The sequence below is a fragment of the Nothoprocta perdicaria genome, unplaced genomic scaffold (genome assembly GCF_003342845.1).
Source record: "Nothoprocta perdicaria isolate Ctin4 unplaced genomic scaffold, notPer1 scaffold_13, whole genome shotgun sequence".
Classification (NCBI taxonomy): Eukaryota; Metazoa; Chordata; class Aves; order Tinamiformes; family Tinamidae; genus Nothoprocta; species Nothoprocta perdicaria.
The window spans coordinates 3,098,091-3,120,299 of record NW_020454427.1 but is presented as its reverse complement, the minus strand read 5'-3'; the positions used below and the strand labels follow the sequence as shown (position 1 = coordinate 3,120,299).

Below are 22,209 nucleotides of genomic sequence, written 5' to 3'. Positions count from 1 at the left end.
AGTTGGCACTGCACTTACCGAGTATGTCATATTGTAAAGACCCTGTGTCACCTCTCTAACAGCTCGAGCTCAACTGCTTGAAGGATCCAGATTTTGTTCTGATCTTTTAAAAAGAAAATTTGAAAAATATYTCCAGATCTGATTTGGTAATGTCATTATAAAGTACTTTAGAAGTAATTTTAAAATATTTGAAGGATTTCAGTATTTTCTAAAAATAGCAGGTTTTCTTGCATTTTCAATCAATATCAGGAAAATATTTAAAAGTTCATTTTCACAAAAACATTAAAAGCAGACGAGTAATTTATTACAWAACAAAAAATATAAATAATGGATTCATTTTTTAAGAAAAATACATAATAAACAGTATGAATTCGCGAAACATTGGCATTCTTCATGTTGTTTAAAAGTGAATGTTTACTTACACTTTATGTAAACAAGAAACACTTGTTAAAAACAAACACACAGGAAACCATCATTAATATACATATACATGGGCTCATTTTTTTAGATAAATAAGCATGTTCTCCAATATTAGTTCACACTGTAAGATGAACTTAACCATACAAGATAAGCAAACAAAATAATAAAATGCAAACAAGAGGCTGTCCTATCAAGTTGTGATCCAAAACCATAAAGATCAAACAGTGAGCAAAAATCTGGACAATCCAGATAACTGGAAAAGAAGAATTTTGCAAAGCTGATTATTCCACAGGTTTTCACAAATTTCAAAGGTAATAACTGATCTGGAGAAAACTCAGAGGTAGAACTTGTCAGCCTTCATAATTTTCAAAAATAAGTCCTTGTAACAAGGTAATGCTTCTGCAGCTTAAGTACTCGTTATTCCTTGAAACTCACATTTCTGGTGGAGAAAGAAAGTTTTCAAAATGAAACCATCTGCTTATAATATTTTTTACTAGTTAAAATTAGGATGAAAGGTAACAATTAGATCTGATCTGAGTTATCCAAAACTGTAAATGCCTATCATTCTTAATTGCTCAAGTGAACAGAAMATTTATTGAGAAACTAAAAATCAGACTAGAGAAAGTTTCAATACTACAGAACAGTGCAGTACTTAATACTACCAAAGGGTGTACTCGCAGAGTCCCTTTACTGTAGCAGCCTCCCAAGAAGGAACAAGTAAGTAATGCCCATAAGAAAAGCGGTAACGCAGAGATCATGTTAATATAAAAATTGATAGGTTGAGAACGCAATATAGTAAAAATCTGCATATTAATGCAGTTGTTGGAATTGGAATCTGTAAGATTCCAATGACTTACTTTTCAGGTACAGCTCTATCAGCCGTCCTTCCAGCCGCTCGCTCCGGGGAATGCGCGGGAGACCTCAACGTGGAGCTGAGAGGCGATGATGCGCGGAGCGACGACGTGGAGAGGCCGTGTCGACGCATCTCCTGGATCGCGCGCTCCCTGCCAACACGGGGCAAAACTTGGTAAGAAAGCAAAGCTCTTCACCATGTCGCCCAACTTTCTTCTTATGTTAACGAGGAAACATATTAATGGTAAATTCATAGAGTATTTAAAGAAGCAAYAGTATTAAAGAGGAAAAGAAGACACTTCACTCCAAAAGAGCCACCCCTTACCGTTCAAACCGTTCGGTCGTTAGCTGCCTTTTCAAAACATCATAGTCAGTCTGCAGCTGCGCAGCTTTACTTCGAAGCATGGAAACCTCTCTGCTATGACTGCTTCTAAAACACCAACCAACAAAAAAAAGCAACAAACAGAAAAGAAAAACCATGAAAAGCAATAAAGTTTTCTTTGAACCTTGCTCATCTAGCAGAACTAGTACAAACAAAACAAGAAGTAATAGTCAACACCTTGCAGGCATGCCAAAAGGGAAACAAATCAGAAGCAGTGAGAAGARTAAACACAACAGCGTGTTTCTAAGGTGAGAAAGCAGTGAGAAGCTTGCAAGGCTCGCACCGTATTTGTACTGCAGTACATTRTATTCTCCTTTAGCCAAACTTAAACATAGGCATGGTTTATAACAACAGATGAAACAAGTCATTGTTTTATTCATTTACTAGGCTCTGTTTCAATATGAGGAGGTCTTTAAGTGCACATATTAAAGAAGGAAAAAGTAATGGCTATCCACAAAAAAATACAGATACAGCTTCAATAAAAAGTGTATCAAGCAGGCTACACTTCTCTGGSTAGAAATTAACATAACTGAATCAAATCCAGGTAAAACTGGTATTAAAGCAAGCTCAGTCCAGCTACCTCACCTGCTAGCCCATTTGCTTCAATGACAAGAATTTGAAAGAAAAGTAGCTTTGTCAATCTTAGTAACAATTAAACGTGCTGCTCAGCTAATCACCAACTTGGATAGTTCACGTCTTGTTTGCAAAACACCACAAACACCATTAGAAAGCAAACAAAGTTATCATCAAGCAAACCAGTCATCACTGAGAGCAAAGTCAGGGGTCTAAATCAGACTCCAATCATATTATTGCATATAGTCTTCAAAGCCAGTGTGACAAAAGTGCTCGAAAGTCACTTCTRGAGGATGCAAAGATGTCCTAGCTTGTGGCTAAAGCCCTGGGCTTGAATTCCGGACAATGGATTCCATTCCTATCATCATCACAGGCTTCCCATCTGGCACCTGCTGGTCTGATTCCAGGAAGACAYAAACTACTCAAGTGTTTGGATCCAAAACAAACAAAGTCTATTTTTTTCCTGTGTCCCTACTCATCAGTAAAATTCTCAGAATGATTTCTTGATCCAGTGTGTAGTGATCAGATGCAGAAGAGAAGAGGTTTCAGTTTTCGATGACACATTATTCTAAGTCCTTCAGAGACTGGCATATGCTTTCAGGATGAAGGTAAGAATTCAGGACCCAGTATCATTATTAYAAAATAAAGAAAGAAAGCAAACAGTTCTGTGAGTTCTGAGGTTATTGCATGTAAGTGACATTAAAACAAAGATAAGGAAGTCAATGATCCACAAAAGACTAAGACTAAATTAATTTGGAAGCTTTATAMATAATAGCGACCATATAATTAGAGTATGTGAACATATACTATTTTTTCCACAGGACATCTACCTGTTCTGTAGTTGGGACATTCTGACAGTTTAAGTTCTTTGTATGTGATCTAGATTTCTTTCAAGTAACCAGAACTCAGTGATTCCAAGAGATAGAGCTGCTCAAGGGAGAACGACAGCGTTGTCCTCTACAAATTAACTATGGTCTGTATTGCATAAGGGAACRTGATCTCTCCCTATTGTCTTCCATATGTTTCCTTTCTGCCCCACCTTAGTACTTAATAACTGAGTGTATCTATTCTTCCTTTCTTGAAATTCTGATTTGACTTTATTCTTTACACCTTTACACACTGCTCTTTCCTGCTACGTAATGCAAATATACCATTATCTTCACTGGCAAATTCATCACCAGGGGAATAAAAAGTATTTTCATTGCATGATGATACCTACAAAAAAAACCCTCGATTTCCCTGCTTCAAATCATAAGGAAAATGTATTAACTTTAGATTTATTAAATCCTATGAAGGAGAAGARTCATATAAGCTTTGCATCCTAATATATAACTTTTTAAAGTATATGTCCAACTGATACTGGAATGCATACCTACATTTACAGATGCAGTTAAATAAACAATTTTATAAATTATCATGTCTTGCCTGGCTCTGGAGTGCCAGCAGCAGATCAGCTAACTATGAAGATTAAGGATTTTAGTGACTGAAAAGATGGGAGAATTAAATGAGATGTGTCAATTTCATGAAAGACATCACCTCCTGGGCCTGATTCATGGTGGGAAAGATTCTGATGTGAAAATGAATAACAACTAGCACAGACAGAACTAAAATGAAGCAAACAATCTGGAGCCAGACTGGGAAGAGATTCGGAGGGAGCTTGAGTGCTTCTTCTCAAGCCTGGCAGAACAAGTTCAGCAGGGGGTACCATCCTCAGCAGTCGGTGTCCCTTGAACAGGGCTAGCGCTAAACTGATGCCTACCACAACCACCTGGGAATAACGAAAGAGATCTGAAAGATCTAAGAGAAGCTTAAGGGAAAACAATGTCATGACAGAACAAAATGCTTGTCTGCAAAACCCACTCAACCATACTAAGTATTGAAGGTTCCAATATGTGCAAAAATTTCATTATAATTTATATAAAACAAACACTGTTAGAACTTACAGTTTGCTCTCAGCAAGTGTTAGCTTGTCTTTCAGCAACTGAATTTCTGAATCTTTTTCATGGGATGTTAAATGGTTCTGAAATTCTTTATCTCTACTAGTAGCCAGCAGCGCTTCAAGGTTCTGAATTGTGAGTCTCTCACTGGATAACTGCTTCTTCAGCAACTCTGTCTCTGATTTTATGTCTTCTAACTCAGCTACAACCTAAGGCACAAATTTGCATTCATTATAAATTTACTAGTTTACAAACATAAACATGCAGAATTCTCTTTCCTGAAACTTGTTACAAAAATCGAAATGACTTTAAATTTCATAAAAATGAAAACTGAAACTGAGCTCAAAAAAACATATTAAGCCTCTAAACCTATAAATTATACTGAGTTATTTAATACTCAGAGGTGCATCTGTCAAGCATTTTGCAAGAACTGTAATCACCAAATGCTAGAAATACTTTGTTGAATGATTGGAATACTAATCACTTGGCAGCAGTAGGCTATTGCACAGGTGAAAAAAAATATAGCATTTACTTCATTCTATTTGACTAGGTTAGCTTACAATTAGCTTCTCAACTTTTTACAAAAAAATAAAAACACTTGTTTTCCTCAATCAATTTATGAATATAAACAACTGGGAGGATGAGGCTCACTTTCCACGTTTTTGAATACACTAACAGAAAGCCAGATCAAGTCCTTACGTATAGACAYAAATTCATGTAATAACCAGTCGCAAAGAAAAACATTCATGTACTAAAGAAATATAATAATGATTTTATTTTATTGAAGTAACTATTTCACAGAATCACRAAAAAGATGGGGCTTGGAAGGGACCTCTGGAGATCACATGGTCTAACCTCCCTGCTCAAGCAGGGTCAGCTAACGCAGGTCGCCCAGGATCGGATCCAGGTGAGTTTTGCTTATATCCAAGGATGGAAACTCCACATCACTTCTGGACAACCTGCCCCAGAGTTCAGCACCCCTCACAGTGCAGAAGTGTTTTCCTGTGTTCAAGTGGAACTTCCTGTATTTCAGTTTGTGCCCGCTGCCTCTTGTCCTTTGCCCTGTCACTGGGCAACACTGAGAACAGCCTGGCCCCGTCCTCTTGACACACTCCCTTCTCATATCAGAAATGTTACTGCCCATTCATCATCCTTGCGGCCCAATTACTTCAAAATATTTTATGCATTTCAGCTAAAATTAAAATTTCATTTTGATTGAAAAAATAATTAGGGAAACCATTGAAATAAGAGATGCACAATTCAGCTTTATAAAAGAAAAGCTGATATTTGAATAATCATAGTTAAAAAAAAGACCATAAATACAGCTTGCATCTCTAGTTGGCAAATCTATGGCTACCCCATACTGTAATGGTTAGTGAAGCAAATTCATCATTACTGTACAAAAATATAATACTTATAATGCACATGTTGATTAAAAACAAAATAAGCTATTTTATTATTGCCTCTGCTACTTACCCTTTCATAATCCATGCTTTTGGATGTCAGCTGCCGAGACAAATGGTCCTTGCCAGTCTCGAGCTTCACRCACAGTTCTCTCACAGAAGCCAGATCAGCCAACACAGAAGATTTCTCCTGATTTTCACGTTTCAGATCCTCTTCCAGTTTGGACATATTTTTTGTAATAGAGGAGATCTGAGATTCATATGCTTGATGTGCGACAATATGCTGAACAAAATCAAACGTGGACCCTCAGTGTTAAATRCAATAATTCTGTTGAGTAACACTTTTTTTCTTATACTTGCATGGTAAACTGAAATTTAAATTATCCTAATTGCCTTCCATCTCCCTAAATCACAGCAAGGAACTACCATYAAGATCATGAAGATTACAAGGCATTACACAATAGCAGAAGGAATCTGTATTGCAGCTTTGAAGATAAATGAAAAGCATACAATACAAAAAAACATTATCTATTCTTTACACGTAATCACAGAATGGTTGAGGTTGGAAGGCACCTCTAGAGATCATAYAGTCCAACCCCCCTGCTCCAGCAGGGACACCCAGAGCACAGGGCGGCATCCAGGCGGGTTGGGAAGATCTCCAGAGAAGGAGACTCTCCAACCTCCCTGGGTAGCCTGTTCCAGGGCTCTGTCACCCTAACATGAAAGAAGTTCTTCCTCACATGGAGATGGAATTTCCTGTGTTTCAACTTGTACCCACTACCCCTTGTCCTGCCATTGGCCACCACTGAGAAGAGTTTGCCCCTCTCCTCCTTACATTCTCCCCTCAGGTACTTAGACATGTCGATCAGATCTCCTCTCAGTCTTCTCCAGGCTAAACAGGCCCAGCTCGCTTAGTCTTTCCTCCTAAGATAAATGCTCCAATCCCCAGCTTCCATTAAAACATTAAAAATGTCAACATCATTAGAAGCAACTTGAGTGTAACTCACTTGCCTTGACAGCATTACACTACATAAATTATTACCTCTTGTATCTCTTTTTCCAGAAGCTCTACTCTCTCGCGTAAATGCCTGCGGTCTGTATCTACAGAAAGGAGTTCCAGCCGTATTGAGCTGCTTTCTCCTTCAGCTTGATGAGCCTTGATTTCCCAGTCTTCAGCTTGYGAATGGAGCATTCGGAACTTCTCTAACAAATCTTGATTTTCTTTTTCCTGCGGAAATAGTAAAACATTCTYGGTCCAATGATTTTACTGAAAACAATAAATGTCTAGAGATTATAGCGTTACCTTTGATGCCATCAAGCTTTCAAATCTGGACACTTCAGTGATGTAATTATGAACTCTAGTCTTCATCTCTTCTTTTTCACGTATTGCATCTTCCAGTTCTGTACTGACAGCCTAAAAAGATTGCAAAAAGATCTGGAGAAAGGAGGCTACRCTGAAAGCCTCCTTTTCAGGGAAGTAATACATAACTTAATCCTATGATGCCACACAGTGCACTCATACCTGGTTTTCTCTGGTCATTGTAGCCAAGTCATCTTGCAAGCGCCTGTTTTCTCTCAAAGCAATTTCCTTTACTCGTCCCATTTCAGCAAGCTCCATGTGGGATGCATCAAGCTGGCGATGCAGACTCGTCATCTCACGGTCCCTGTTGCTCAGCATGTCCTTGAGCTGGCTGTCAAAGAGGAGATTTTWAAAATTTTATTTAAAATGTCCTTTCTCGAACTATAGCACATACTGCTGAAAATKATCAGATAGGGGTTCTGAATAGAAAACAAACAAACAAAAGGATACTAAACTTGTCTGACATGCAGGTTATCATCATTACACAGGCCATGAGTTAACAAAGTAGGCAAACTAAGGATTTAAAATCTCAGTGTACTCCAACAAAATAGAATTAATCTTCAACTTTAAAGATTTAGCTGGCACAATAAATAATACACATTTATTATGTAATTATAATAATTATATTTTTGTTTGCCTGTGTTTGGTAGTGGTTAGTTTGTTAGCAATTGCCTATCAATACCATAAGGGAAGAAGACAGATCCATCCCCGTGTAGCTTACACTTATAAAGCAACAATCAAAGAGTAAAGAAAAAATGTAGACAAAAGAAATAGAAATATTTCATGCATATCCACAGATATTTGCGTTAGCTTTTTGCTACAGATACTTCATGCACCAAAGTACAAAAATTTCAGTTAAACTGCTCTTCAGATGATTAACTGTTTTTACTGAGAAGTCATAGGTTGATGTTTGAAAATTGGCAAGAAAGGACCACATAAAACTCAYTAAGAAGCAAGAATCTAAAAGCAGACAGTAAATTAAAGCATTTTAATTAAGAGTGTGCCATTAATTTAAGCAGGAAGAATTAACTTGCCAATAATTAGAGGWTAATTCTGAGTCCGCATCTAATAATATCTAATACCTACAATGCTACAATGTCACTTCTAATTGAGAATCAAGATTGTTACTAATTAGGAAAAACAAAACCAGAAAACAATCATTAATGCCTATGCTTACAAAATCTTAGCAGCCTACCATGTAGCTGTAAGGAAAATGTCTTCAAAAGTCATATATAACTTTATCAACAGTGTACACTCCTTTACCTGACTTAAAAACAGAGTAATTACATCAAAGATGATTAAACACCAAAATAATTAAAACACCGGAGCAGTTTTAAAAGCCACCTACTACAGCTTTGAGACCACTGAAGATATTCACTGGAGAAAACAAGACTCCTCATGAAAGTGTGTCAGAGTGAGTCTTTACTTACTCTGTTGAGGAYTCCAACTCCGACAGAGTTAGCCGCAAATGAGTAATTGTTTTTTCCTACGGAAATAAAAGGAAAATTTGTATTAAAGAATATTATGTTGCACCATAACAAGATACTTCAAGTTAAAGATCTTTATAATTAGAAGTTTTATTTTAACTCTTCAGAAAACAGTTATTGCATCAAGTAATTGCACATTAAAATTTCCAAGGTTCCTTCCTTTATTGATAAAGGTTTGTCTTGACATTCAAAAGACAGGTCACTATGACCTCAAGCAAGAAACTTATGCCAACAACACTTCTGTATCGCTCAGAATGCTAAAGAACTACACTAACAATCACAATGAAAATTCTGATGAGCTGACAAATGGCCCTTTGTATTGCACAGATCCAAACATAAGAAGCCCAGAGMTCTGTGCAGTCTTCTGTCATCAAGGTAAAGGATCTGCATAAAATGTAACTACACTCCATATGGAATACAAAATAGTATTGTGTCACATACCTTATTAGCTAAGTTGTCATCTAAGCATGCAATTCTTTCAGTTTTTTCATCTACAGTTTCTTGAAGATTGTCCTTTTCCTTATCCAATACAGTAATAGTAGTTCTAAGCACATTGACTGTCTCATCCTGGGAGGTGCTCCTCTGGTTTAACCTATCTACAAATAAAAGAAGTAGTATTTTTAATTCTAAAAGAGCAAATAAGATTAAAAATATGAAAATAAATACAACCAAAAAGAAATTACCTATTTTTTCCTCCAGCTTTACAATTTCTTCTTGAGCTGACTGCAGTTCATCCTTTTTGAGAGACAACCGGTGCTGTAAATCTTCAACAGACCTCTGGAGTTGTTCATTTAAGAGCCTGGGAAATCAAGATAAAAAAAAAAAAAAAAAAAAAAAAAAAAGGAATTTTCTCTGGTCCCACCGATGTAGTTTGCATGGGCATCTGTCTTTGTTTTACAAAACAGCACTTTAAAGTCATTTAAGAAATTTCTGTTCCATTACATTTATAAGCAGAGAACAGGGCATTGGAGGAAGCAATTCTAGGAGGAGGAAAAAGTCTTCCCAGCAAGTTAGACAGAAAGGTTTTCTGTGTATCTGCTTACCAAATTAGGCCATGAAGAGATTGCTGTGAAAAGCCACCACAGCACATTTCTTATTCACATTTTTACATGTTCTTAAGACAAAAACATTTTGATATTTGGTATTTTGAAAATATTTTCCTCTGTTTCCTCAGGTATATAGATTTAGAACARACAAAATTATGTGAGCATCTGTGAAAGATAATATTTGGTGTTAAACTTACTGAAGTGAACAAAGCTCAGTTTTAAACTGAGAAGAGTCATCTGATGTCTGGGCAAGTTTACTGGACTTCATTTTTAATTCATTTTCCAAAGAATTTATTCTTTCTTTCAAGATAGAGATTGTAGCCTTCAGTTCACATCTTTCCATCTCAAACTGCAATTAAAAAGACCATTTACCATTGTAAAAACCTTCTATAACTTCATCTTTGAAATAAACTTAAGTAGTGAACAGCCAACAAAATTAATTACTTGAAAAGTCTATCCTATAAGTAATAAAAGATTTCTTGCTAAAAATGCACTTACTCCTTGAATATTATTTTCCATTTCTGCAATATCATGCTCCATTTTTGATTTCTCAAGGTTAGCTGCTTCCTGTTGAATCTGAGATAAAAGGATAGGATTACATGTAATAAGATGCAGATTTTTAGATACAAGCATGATTTTAAGAACTGTGCTGTGTATTCTTAGATGTATAATACAATGAAAATTTATTTCCATAAAATACAGACTGTAAACTGAAAACACACCACTGAAGGTCAGCATAACATTGTTCAGGATAAGTTAATCTTTTACTGGAATTTTAGTAGAAAATGTACACTTGTATTTGGTACCAATTTAAATAACATCTATCAATTGTTGAAGAAAACTAGATAGACCAATATGAAAGGCAGCAAACAAGAAGAGTTAATATTCTAAATAACCTGAAATTAATTTAAGAAGAAACCATTGTATTTATGTAAATACAACCCTGGAAATAATGACATGTAAGACATATTACAAAACTTCAGTGGTCCTTCTCCAAGTCTATGAAGAAATCTTGTTTAAAGTGATTTGTCTGTTTCACTTCAGTGCATGAATGCAGTGAAATTATTTTTAAAAGTTCTCAAACTTCCTACAGGCCGGAGCATGATGCTTTTTGTACAATGCTCTTTTCACACATGAAGTGACAACTCTACCCCAGTTTCCTACTCCTCCAAGCGTATCAAAACATGATCAGTTCCAAAGCTGCTGCTTTTCTTTTTTAGATAGAAGACATAAAACTAAAAATCAAAGCATTTTTAAGGCTAGACAAGAACTATTATTAAGGCCAGCATCTATCTCGGTGCTTAATGCTATACTTTACCAAGGAGTTAAAAATATTTGGCTTCCATTGTTTTTAGTATATGCAAGCATTGTTTACTCTCTGCAGTTATAGAGAAGGTGGTTTCCTTTTCATTATGGGATAAGGAGACTTTAAAAGAAGTGGGCAATGACTACATGAAATGAAGTCCACTTTAAATTGAGATGATACCYTGTGCACAAAGGGTTACAAAAGTCATTCAGGAGTTTTGCTCCCTGTAGATACACCAAGCTATAGCCCTTCCCGCTTAGATAATATACATATTGTTTGCAACCAAATCTTAAGTGGGGCTCAGGCATCTTCAAAGTAGAACGTAAACAATGAAGAAACAAAGCAACAAAAACGTCTGTGGTTGGGGTTCACGTTTGAATCCTTCCCATCAGAGTGCCCTGCTTGCCTCCATGCATTCACAGCATGTTCCTGAATGCCGTGAGATCGAGACATAYAGACTGAAGTTTCATTGATAATTCAGTCAAGTCACCCAGCTCTCTCAAGTGAATTTGAAATCAGACAGTTTTGGAAGTTATTGAAAGGGGTAACCGACAGACAGCCTGACATAAACAGTATCATCAAATAAACCACAATGGCCTATATACCTGCTCACGGATTGCAGTGAAACTAAAAAAAAAATTACCTTTAATTTTTCTCTTAAGCTTTCTTTTTCTGCCATTAGTCTTCTGAACTCAGTCACTGAAAAGTCKCTTTCATCTTCCACATGACTTTGAGAAATTAAATTATGCTTTGCTTCTCTTCTTAACCTGTTTAATTCAGCTTGAGACTTCAAAAGTTTGTTGCTTATTAGCATACATGGATTGCAATTAACATGACATACACACTAACAAAATGAGAGTAAGTTTAAATGGTGTCATTATAATAGAAGTGCTATATTCCTATTTTTCCCTAACATCACAGAGGCATGAAAACTTCTCCTCCCAACAAACTTACATAATTCCACCTACAGCCTAACTCCTGTTTTCTTATCAGTTATTTTTGCTTCTTCCCTGCTTTCCAACCTATATTCTCACTCTATCTTCTCATGCATTCTCTTGACTTTTGCTGAGCTTTCTCAAGATCTTTCCAAATACCAGAACAGTTCGAATAGCTTTGAAGCTAATACTCTAACTTGGCAACACATCATTTTACTAAAATGGATAAAAAGTTATATATTATTCTTGATTATATTCTAATAGATCTAAACTCAAGTTATATTATGGAGGGTTTTTTCCCCCCTTTTTAAATAAGCAATAGTACAGTAAATGTTAATTARTTAATTCAGTGACAATTAAAACAATCTCCTTTTACCTGCTCACAAAGAACATTTAATCTGTCTCTTTCTGCAGTCAATAATTTCACATTTGATTGAATTTCTATCATGTGTTTTTCAAATCTGTCTAACATGGACTGTAGCTCGTCTCTTTCTCTGGTGACCAGCCTAAGATCCTCATTCTGCAAAGAGATTAATAAAATTTATGTTAAAATACACATTAAAATATTTGTTAAGTAATACAAGTAAGAAAAACCTCACAGTAGTAATAATACATGAAAAAGCACAATTCCAGAAAAAAAGCCTGGCATTGCTGGTATAGTTCAAACAATAACAACTAATCATAAAAGCAAAAAAATGAACAAAATCAATATAATTAACAATAAAACTTMAAATATTTTCTCTTTATTTACCAACTAGATTTATCAATATTAAACAAAAAGGCCAAAGGTAAATTAATATTACAATAAAATAATTGTAATTATTTTATCTCAATTATTTTTGTTAAAATTATAAATTTTAACAAAATTTATTTTATTTTATTTTTTAAATAAATTATAAATTATAAATTAAAAAAAAATTGTAGTCATTTGCTGTCATTGAAGTTGAAAATGGATTTGACAGTTCCTTGAAGGGAACTACAGGATTTCCARAATTTTTCCAGTTTGTCTTGACAGCAGAAGCATTACCTTTTCTGGAGTCCTACGGCTTGGGCTGGGCCTTCGTTTTATCATTTTCTGAAGATATTCGAGTTCTCGCTTATAATAATCTCTATCGTCTTCTAAAGTCTTTACAAACGCATCAAGACGAGATGGAGATTTGTCTCCTAGGGCAATGCCATACCCTAGTCTCATTCTTTCTATTTCTAGGACAAGTTCTCGTTCTGCAGAACAAGAAATAAAAACAAATAATTGCATGAGGACTTCATGAAATTCCATGTCTGTATACTTGCATCTGGGATGAACTAGTTCCCTGCAGCAGGTCTGCTGAGAAGGACGTAAGGGTTGTGGTTCATGGTCAAGAGGGGCACAGACTGAGGGACGTGGGTACTCTCCTTTACTCAGCACCCATAAGACCACATCTACACCACTGCACTCAGTTTTGGCCCCCTTGTAGAAGACAAACTAACTTTAGTTGATAGACTATCAGCATACTGATAAACTTTATATGTTCTCCCCTGGACTCTCTTAGCTGGGAAGAGCTTGTTCAGGCTGGAGGAGGGATGGTTCCAGATGGGAATCTAATGGGGAGCCTGCTAGTGCCAGGAGGAGGATATGGGTAAGGTCAAGCCAGGCTCTTCAGTGAGCAGCWGTGGGTGAATAGGAACAATGATTCTGATCTAATACAAAGAAAATATTTTTATAATCTGAAGAAATGTTAACAAATGGTATAAGTTGCCCAGGGAGGTTGTGTAGCCTTTGAAGTTTTCATGCCCAGMTGGAGAAAGCTCTAAAGAAACATGGTCTGAAAGAGAGAGAAAATTTATTCTGTATAAATACAGAATACTTCTGTATTAGCGTGTCCTTTAGGATCCAATGAAAGGTTAATCTTTTGGTCTGCAAATTAAGAACAAAAATAGGCCTCTGATAAAAAAAAAAAAAAAATCACTTCAATTCTGATTGAAGAACTACATTTTGAYACATATCAAGCCTCTTAGTACTATTAGCTGTATCTTAAATATGATGTTACTATTTCAAAAAGTACAGAAAGTTTAAAAGAATCTGTATTTGGTAATTTACCTTTTCTTTCTAAGCTCTCTACTTTTTCAGACAGTCTTCGTTTCTCTTGTTCAAGCTGGTTTAACAACAGCTCAAGATTCTCTCTGTCATCTGATTTCCCAAAGAGTTCTTCGCTCARTCTCTCTTTCTCTCTACGACATGAACACAGCTCCTGAAATAACAAGCAATGGTACTTTTTTTTCYTTTGTAATAATTAAGATATTCAGAAAAAGTTATTTAATATAGTTAGATTTCACTACATAAATTTAACATTTAACATGAATGTTCTACACTCAGCGATTTAACTCTACATTTACAAAAATGCTTTAACAGCATTTGTTAAAGGCCATCACTGCTTTTATACTACTTTTTATTGAATCACAAGAAGCATTACTTTTGACATACTTTGCAATCTTCCATCTTATTTTTTAACTATTATGTGGCTCCTTTAGCTGTTAGATCTATTATACATTTTAAATTATTGGATTATTACACTTTTTAGCATTTTGAGATAATATAAGCTTTATGCTAAAAACATTAACAGTGCTTTGCTTTTTTAAGAAAGGAAAGATCATCTGGATGACGATGATAAAAGTGCTACAAACGAGACATGGTTAGTGGAAAGAAGAAATTGAGGAATCTTTTGAAGAGACTTCAACTGAAATTATTTTTACTTACTGACTTAAGTTTTGCTATTGTTTCTTCAAGATCCTGTATTTCACTGTGTTTTCTTTCAATTTCTTTCTATCAACCAAAATTAAAGTACATGTTAAAAGCTACATATTCAAAATAACAACAATTCGTGTGTTACAAACAAACAGAAAAACCCTAAGGAATCCCACTACATGTAAATAAATCGGTAAATTCTGGATAAYATTATTTAAACTGGAAAAAAATGTCTCTGTACTCTTCCTATACAAGTCGATATGTAGTTTCTTGCAAGCTAAAAGACAGAAAACTGTCTCAGAGCCGGCAGCTGTTTCACATTGTAAAGTGTTGCTGATTACCTTTGCTTCTCCTATTTCCTTATCTGCTGTCTCYAGCACAATTTCCTTGTGTCTTTCCAACTCTTGTGCCAAATGGTCTATTTCATTTAGTTCTTGACACAGTTCTTCATTTTTATTGCTTAATTGCACTACTTCACTAGTCACATTTTGTTTAGTATCCAACAGATCTTGAATGCGATTTTCAAGTTCTTTGTTTGTTTGCTGAAGATACTCAACCTAAAAGATATTTTTCAATAAAATATTAGTATGTATTGTTAAACAAATAATAAAAGTTCCTCCAAATCTTTCAAAATACAGTATCTATTAATAAAAAAAATTGTTAAAATGGCAAGATTATCTATTTTTGGACCATAACTATCAACATAGAAGAATGATTTTACAAAGGTGCAAATTGAAGGAATTCATTACTACACAGTATATTTTATACAACCTATCCAAACAGGAGGTATGTTCTAAAAATATAAAGTACAGAAAAGCAGAGATCTGTATAGAAACTGTGCAAGGCATCCGTCCAATAGAMTCAAGTGTATTCAAAGATTTCCTAAATGACACTAGATGTGAGGAAAGTTTCCTCTATCCATCTGCCTTGTATATGAGTAGGGCTTCACCTCATCATTACTCCTTCACGAAAAATCAGATTCCTAAGACCTGTTTTGCCCTCAACATATCTCTGCATCTTAAACACAAGATCTCCAGTAATCCTGCTCTACAAACATTGTTTTGACACTGTATTTTTCTCAGAAGAAATGGAAGAGAACACAGGGACATTTACCAGAGGGAAAAATACATATACCATAAGCTAAACTATGCAAGGAAATGAGCACCTGGAATAGCTTGAAAAAATATATATACCTTGGCATAACAGGTGCTGTCACTTCTATCTCAGCATCATTTTTCTCACAACTGCAGAGGATCATTACTGTAGACAAGACAGCAAGCCTGAACCTCCTTTCATTCACAAACACTACTTTGTGGAGATACTCAGCTTCAGAGACTGCAAGTAATACTGGCACTGAGCCTGARGAAACAGACTTGCTGGACTAGGATTGGATTTATGCTGCTCTAGAAGCACAGTGCATGCATCAGGACATGCTCTCTGCGCAGGCAATTTGTGTTCAGCATGACTTACTAATTCGGGATCACTGAACACGGCTGTTCTGCTTCATTCTGTATTCCTGCAGCACTGAACCTGAGCTAATAAGCTCTGCAACCTGACTCTGCAAGCCACTGAACTTCGGGTACAACCSGGACACCAAGTAAAATTCTGTTGGAAAAGCAGAATTGATGGTGTATCYATACACACATGAGCTTTATTTCATCTGTAGTCTATCATGTCAGTTACAAATCCTTCCTTTGAAACCAATGCTGAATGCGTGCCARTATGTACATTGAACATAACCATATGTATCTTAAACTTTTTCATTTCAATAATTTGAACTCAACAAGGGTTCCCCACTATTGAATGGCGTTTCCTAATACTTACCACTCCTCCCCATACAAATATCTACAGTGCTATTTTACGAAACATAAACAGAACATCTGCAAAAAGACCCAAGTTTTTAAAAGAGAGTAAATCTTTCCAAATTCGGTCAAAACATTTATTATACAGAAATTTTCTGAATACTTTTAGATGAGCATTATACAGATGTGAGTTCGTAATTTTTTTAATCAAAAAAATTCCAAGACATTTTTAAACTAAGAACTGAAATGTCTTTAAATAAGAAAAATATTGAAAAAGAAGAGCAAGTTAGACTGAGTTTATATCCAACAGTACTACTTTTTTTTTTTTTTTAAAGAAGAGCTGGAAGAGGGATTTTTTGCTTTTTAAGATTGCCAGTATTTTAGTTTAGCAATAATAAATCCATTACCTGTAAATTTAAGTGGGCAATAAGCTTCTCATTACTTTTACTCCTTGATTCCAGAGATATAACATCATGAGAGCGACCGCCATCCAGTGCTAGCACTAGACGCTCTATTTCTTTATCTCTTAGCTCAACCTTTGAGGAGAAAAGATTAATTCCTTATTATCTTCTACATTGTTTTATAGAACCTCTGTTAAAATAAACTTATATAACATGCAGTAAGAAAAGATGYATCAAATTTTCTCGTGTTTCTTTTTTGCATCGGATTGTTTCTGAATTTTGCTGAACAAAGAGATTCTTTGAAATAAAAATAAGTGAACTGAAGGTCAAAGCTAACTTTGTGAAAAGCTACCGAGAAAAATAAAATCAGATTATTTGCTTGAAGAGAAATTAATTGTTTTCAAGTGAAAATAATAAATGTTGCAAATTTACCACACGAGGCTAGCATTTACATTTGTGGAACTGGCTTTTAAACTGTGTAATTCTGTTCAGGGTGAAAAAACAGGGAGCACTGAAAGAGGAAAACCAAGCCATAAACAAACAAACAAATAAATAAACAAGAAAAAAGCCTTCACTAACCCTCAAATATCTAATGACGTAAATAATAACATAAAAAAAGACATTTTATTGATCTGTTCAAATTAAATACTGTAAAGTGTTGGCCATAGATTAATTTTAAAAATTCAAAATCTAAAATTGTTTGAAACAGAAAAAAACATATATATACTTCTGTATCAATATGTATCTGTAGATCAAATTATGACTTTCAAGTAGTGGTTCTTGTGCACTAAAAACCCTAGGCACAGAAACTCTACTTACAATTCTCAAAAATAGGTCTTTTCATGTAAATTTTAATATGTAAAATCCTTAATTAAAAATAACAAGAGCAGAAGGAATATTACTGCATTTGAAAGGCTAGCAATGCTAAAATACTTTTAAAAGTRTAAGATTAAGAAGAAAAAAAGCAGAAAAAATAATTTATGGGATTTAAAATATATCTATTTTTGTAAAGCCTTCAATGATTTCCACTGAGGTTAAAATATGAATTATAATCAAGGCTATTGCAATAACTATACAGCCAAYTAATAAAAAACCYTCTAAGTATACCTGTTTGCTATAATTTTTCATTCCTCGTTCAGATATCTCCAATTTTTCCTGTAGTTCTGTGACTTCTGACTGAAGTTCATGAATTCTGAAATGTAGTAATATATTGTATTTGTGGATTCATGAAATAATTATACATACATAACACTTTGGTAGTAGTATTTTCTCTTTCCTCATGAAAAAATGTTTCAGTAACAAAAATATTTTGTTCATACAAAGTATTAATGCAGCAAATGTTGAGATGTCTTCAAAATAAGAAAATCAGAAATATATTTTTGAAAGTGACCTGAGTCTTTCACAGTACAGAGACACAAGCCTGACATAATCAAGATGTCTCTTGACATAATCAAGAATGTCACAGACTTTCAAAACAATTACCTTTTTTTTTTTTAATTTTTCAACAAAAACACCTGCCTTCTTTCCAGAATGCCTGATGTTTTAAAAAATGGCATAACAGTAAAACTAATAAAGAGATCTTAAAATCTTAAAGGAATTAAAAACCACATTAAATAGTCATTACAATGTTATCATAGACAGCTCTGTCAACTGTAAAAGAACTATGCTGCTTTTGAAACATCTCTTGATGTCTTGAAACAACATAATCTCATCYCTGGAAGGCAGAAGGGAAAAAAATATTTAATATTTCTAATATATAAATTGTTTACATTACCGGTTATCGGCCACCTGAAGGAGGTCTGCAATATACGGGTCCTCGGGCTGAGGAACCGGATAGGCCCTAACACCTGACGGGGGAACTGGCTGGTCTATCTGCATGCGCTGGCGCCTGAATGGAATGCTTCTTTTCTTGCCACCTAAGAGAAACCCAATGTTTTTACACTTAAAAATATTTTTATCACCGAACTAACCTCTGAATTGTTTAATAGTACTTTTYTTCTTATAGCTTCTTGTCATTTCCATTTATTAAAAGCTTTGTTTCATAGCAGAGCAGGTTATTTGCCTGAATGCAAAATMAAACAAGACTATTTCCAGAGGGAACAATTACTTAAACCTGTATGTGATGATGGAAAAATCCCAGAAGACAGAGTAAGTATGGAGAAAGACAAGAAAAAGTGGTACATAGCATCTTTGAAGTGAAAGGGCATGCAAGAAGTTGTAAAGATATATATGTATATAAATAAATATATATACCTACACATACATATATACATATATACATATATATATATATATATTCTCCTAACTGCATACTGATTCTTTTCAAGTGCCAAACCACACAGGTAATCAAAAGACCAGGAGTGAAAATACTTAGGTTCAAAATTTCACAAAATACTTTTCATTATTTCCTTTGATTTGAGGAAAAAAAAAATGAAGAAAAATAGGYAAAGGAGAAAGAGAATAAACCTAAAAGTTATATCTACTACATTTTAATTTATCAAAAGACTCTTTTAAGAATTGTTAACTTCCAGATGGTTGGATTGTTTGTAACATGCTACTACTGAATCTTCATTACAAAAATCTGAATTAGTCCTTGACACATCATCAGTTAATTGGCAAGGTCCAAGCATCAAACAAACCTGTCCCTGACAAAATCAGCAGCAGCATTAGAAAATTAGCTGTTGATTGAGATTTTCCAGCAATGTTTTAACTTAATGATCTTCTATTGACTTCATATTTTAACTTGTCTATACTACAGCCTAAAYGTAGACCTAAAAGCTTCTAAAAGTAGTATTATTGTGCTGAACAGCGTTATTTTAGTGTAATAATCTCCCATTCTATACACAAAAAAGATAATGTATAGAATAACCAAGAAAAGCCTAGGAAAAAAGTACAAATGGCTATTTACGCTTACCTGGTGTTTGTACCACTGCTTGCAGATTCTTCTCCTGAAGCTGCTGAATTTTTTCAGTCTTGGCTTTATTTTCTTTTTCCAACATTTTAATTTTATGTATATATTGGTTATTTAGAAATTTGAGGTCAGCTGTTTCATGGTCAACTCTCCTTAGAGTTACTTTCAAATCTTTGAGTGCAAGAAGGAAAAACAAACAAACAAACAAAYAAATAAAGCATTATCCTCTTCATTCATTATTCTTCCACGTAGCATCAACATCAATATAAAAGAATTTTGTGTTCTCTTCCATACAATGATTTCTTCAAATGCCTTAAATATTGCATGTAGCTTTTTTATTCTTTTAAAGACAACTCTAAACTTCTACAGTATTTCTAGTTCAGCCAAATTKTTGGCAGTCAAAGGTCTGAACTGCTTCATACTCATTTCATTATTTGCTATGCTTTGCTATACTCTTGAATTTGAGGAGGTTTTGGCATATTGCAACAGCTGGATGTGGGTGCCTACCCCATTTTGCACCAGTCAGTCTAACCCCATATGATGGCAAAGGGAGAAATAAGGGCCTGCCATGACTGCCCTGTGTCAGTAACCACAGCCGTTGCATGGAGGACTAAGCTAGGTTAGACAGGACTGTATTTTGCTGGTAGAAGAAATAACATCTTAACACCGTGATGTGGCTACAACTTAAACCACAACAATAAACAAACATCAGTAAGCAGAATTATTTAACTATGGATTTTATATTCCTTTGCCTTAAAGTGTATTTCCTCAGGGTTTCCTTTCATGTTCCCATCATTACTTACGTCAGAGCTCTTCCCATACTTTTTATTTTCTTTAGCCAGCAGCCTTGTAARAAACAGCCCGTGCTGCAGGTAACGTCTCACTAGATGTGTTGACTGGCCAGACGGCCGCTGTCAAACTGCTCCCTCTCTTTCCATCTACCCGCCTGAGGGTTGTTTGTTGTTGTTTTCTTTTTATTGTATTTTAGTTTTCCAAAAATTCTGTAAAACTTTGACACTATCAGAGGCTTCAATTGTCCTGTCAAATACTGGTGAAACTGGTCATGAGGGTCAAACTTAGTGGAAATGATAGATGGACAGCATAACCACAATACCTTTATTTCATTAGGAAAACAAACTCAGACATAAATCAACATATTAAATGTCATAACTTATTGYCATAACTCATAATGACTTGGCATTAAAAATAGCAATGAATTCTTTTAAAAATGAATTATATCAGTTGAGTGAAATATTATATAAGAGAATAAAAAATGACTATATATACACATGCAAAGACACAGTATGTATGTGTTTATAGACACTTATACAAATAAAAATCCTTTGGAGAATAAAGGCACATTTATCTTTTGTCCTCCTTCTGCATTTTAACCAAGAAGTAGGATTTCAAGAAAAGAAAGCGTAAGTGAAAATGTTCTAACGGTTTCAYGTTCAATGAAATCAATGATATAAAGGAGCTCAAAAGCTTTTTAACKAGAAAAGTATCTGCACATGAATCACATGAATTCATTAAAGGTGCTGCTCACACACATAAATATATATATATACACATGTGTTTGTAGATCAGGGATTTGTCCACAATTTTATTTTGACATTGAAGGATAGGAGGAAAAAATGCACAATTTCTATATTACCTTTAATACGACGATCAGATTGCTCTTTGAGTTTCAGTATTTCTAAGTGTAGTTCATTATTTTCTCTGGTAAGCCTCGCATTCTCTGTTTTATAAGGTTCCAAAATAGCATCATAGTTGCTGAATTCTTTTTCAATCTTTCCAGCAGACAACTTTGCACTGCGCAGGCTCTCTGTTGTATGGACAAGGTCACTAGAATTAAGGAACATGAGATACATTAGATCTGTTGGCAAACTTCCAATTGCAGGCGCAAATTTTTATTTTTACCTCGGGGAAAAAAAAAAAGACTATTTACTGTGGAACAAATCAGTTAAAAAATGCRAACAGAACATTTATGTAAGAAAAACTGAAAGACTGGAATCACCCACCTAAATAAATAAATACAAAAAAGGACAGGACAAATGCAAAAAAGAATTGAAGATGTGGAAAAGCATGATCTTGCACCTGCTAACTGAATAAACTCATCTTTCTGCAGAGGAAAAAAAAAAAAAAAAATCAATGAATTTTTTTTCTCCAAATACTATTTAAGTTGTAGTAATGCTTACTCCAGAAGAAAGCTGGCAAAATGGCAAAAATATGAAGGTTAATAGAAAGCTTGTTTTTTAGTTCTGTTATTTTATCTATGACTGCAGAGAGAATAAACTTGAAGATACACTTCCACAAATGGAATCCTAAAAGACTGAACTGTGAACATTCARTCACAGTTCAAATATCAAAAAATCTGACCAGTTTTGAGTACATCTTTATCAATAGTAAATATTATGTTAGAAAACTGTTAGTATATAAAAGAGAAYCCTCATATAGGTCATATTATATAGTTACTTTTATACAAGAGAACTATTAGCTCTCTTACGAGGTTAAAAAATAGAATTCTCTTAAGCTTTAGAACTATCTACCCATTCTAACAATTTAAATTAAATCTTAAGATAAATCCATTCAATATCCTCACACATGGGAACTAAATATTAGCTCTGAGATAAAATTATTTGAAAACAATCTTCAGTCTGAACATTTGCCTT

General features: G+C 34.6%; 1 protein-coding gene across 3 annotated transcripts in view; it reads right to left on the bottom strand.

Moving 5' to 3' along the window:
* Window positions 1-248: 248 nt before the first annotated feature.
* CEP135 (centrosomal protein 135) overlaps window positions 249-22,209 on the bottom strand; it is a 24,478-nt gene continuing 2,517 nt past the window's right edge. Inside the window, exons 3-26 of one of the 3 annotated variants that reach the window (XM_026033604.1) lie at window positions 21,192-21,382; window positions 19,541-19,708; window positions 18,401-18,542; window positions 17,734-17,818; window positions 16,633-16,761; window positions 14,765-14,980; window positions 14,436-14,501; window positions 13,779-13,929; window positions 12,729-12,922; window positions 12,078-12,221; window positions 11,410-11,553; window positions 9,959-10,036; window positions 9,658-9,809; window positions 9,098-9,213; window positions 8,856-9,010; window positions 8,358-8,413; window positions 7,090-7,258; window positions 6,871-6,981; window positions 6,610-6,795; window positions 5,641-5,850; window positions 4,171-4,373; window positions 1,598-1,702; window positions 1,278-1,424; window positions 249-859 (exon numbers count right to left, since the gene is read on the bottom strand). In XM_026033604.1, the coding sequence (XP_025889389.1) occupies window positions 838-859; window positions 1,278-1,424; window positions 1,598-1,702; window positions 4,171-4,373; window positions 5,641-5,850; window positions 6,610-6,795; window positions 6,871-6,981; window positions 7,090-7,258; window positions 8,358-8,413; window positions 8,856-9,010; window positions 9,098-9,213; window positions 9,658-9,809; window positions 9,959-10,036; window positions 11,410-11,553; window positions 12,078-12,221; window positions 12,729-12,922; window positions 13,779-13,929; window positions 14,436-14,501; window positions 14,765-14,980; window positions 16,633-16,761; window positions 17,734-17,818; window positions 18,401-18,542; window positions 19,541-19,708; window positions 21,192-21,382 (3,340 nt within the window). In that variant the 3' untranslated portion in view covers window positions 249-837. Of the gene's footprint in view, window positions 860-1,277; window positions 1,425-1,597; window positions 1,703-2,636; window positions 2,822-4,170; window positions 4,374-5,640; window positions 5,851-6,609; window positions 6,796-6,870; window positions 6,982-7,089; window positions 7,259-8,357; window positions 8,414-8,855; window positions 9,011-9,097; window positions 9,214-9,657; window positions 9,810-9,958; window positions 10,037-11,409; window positions 11,554-12,077; window positions 12,222-12,728; window positions 12,923-13,778; window positions 13,930-14,435; window positions 14,502-14,764; window positions 14,981-16,632; window positions 16,762-17,733; window positions 17,819-18,400; window positions 18,543-19,540; window positions 19,709-21,191; window positions 21,383-22,209 lie in introns of those variants that run through there. The other 2 variants (XM_026033606.1, XM_026033607.1) reach the window with 2 other exon arrangements.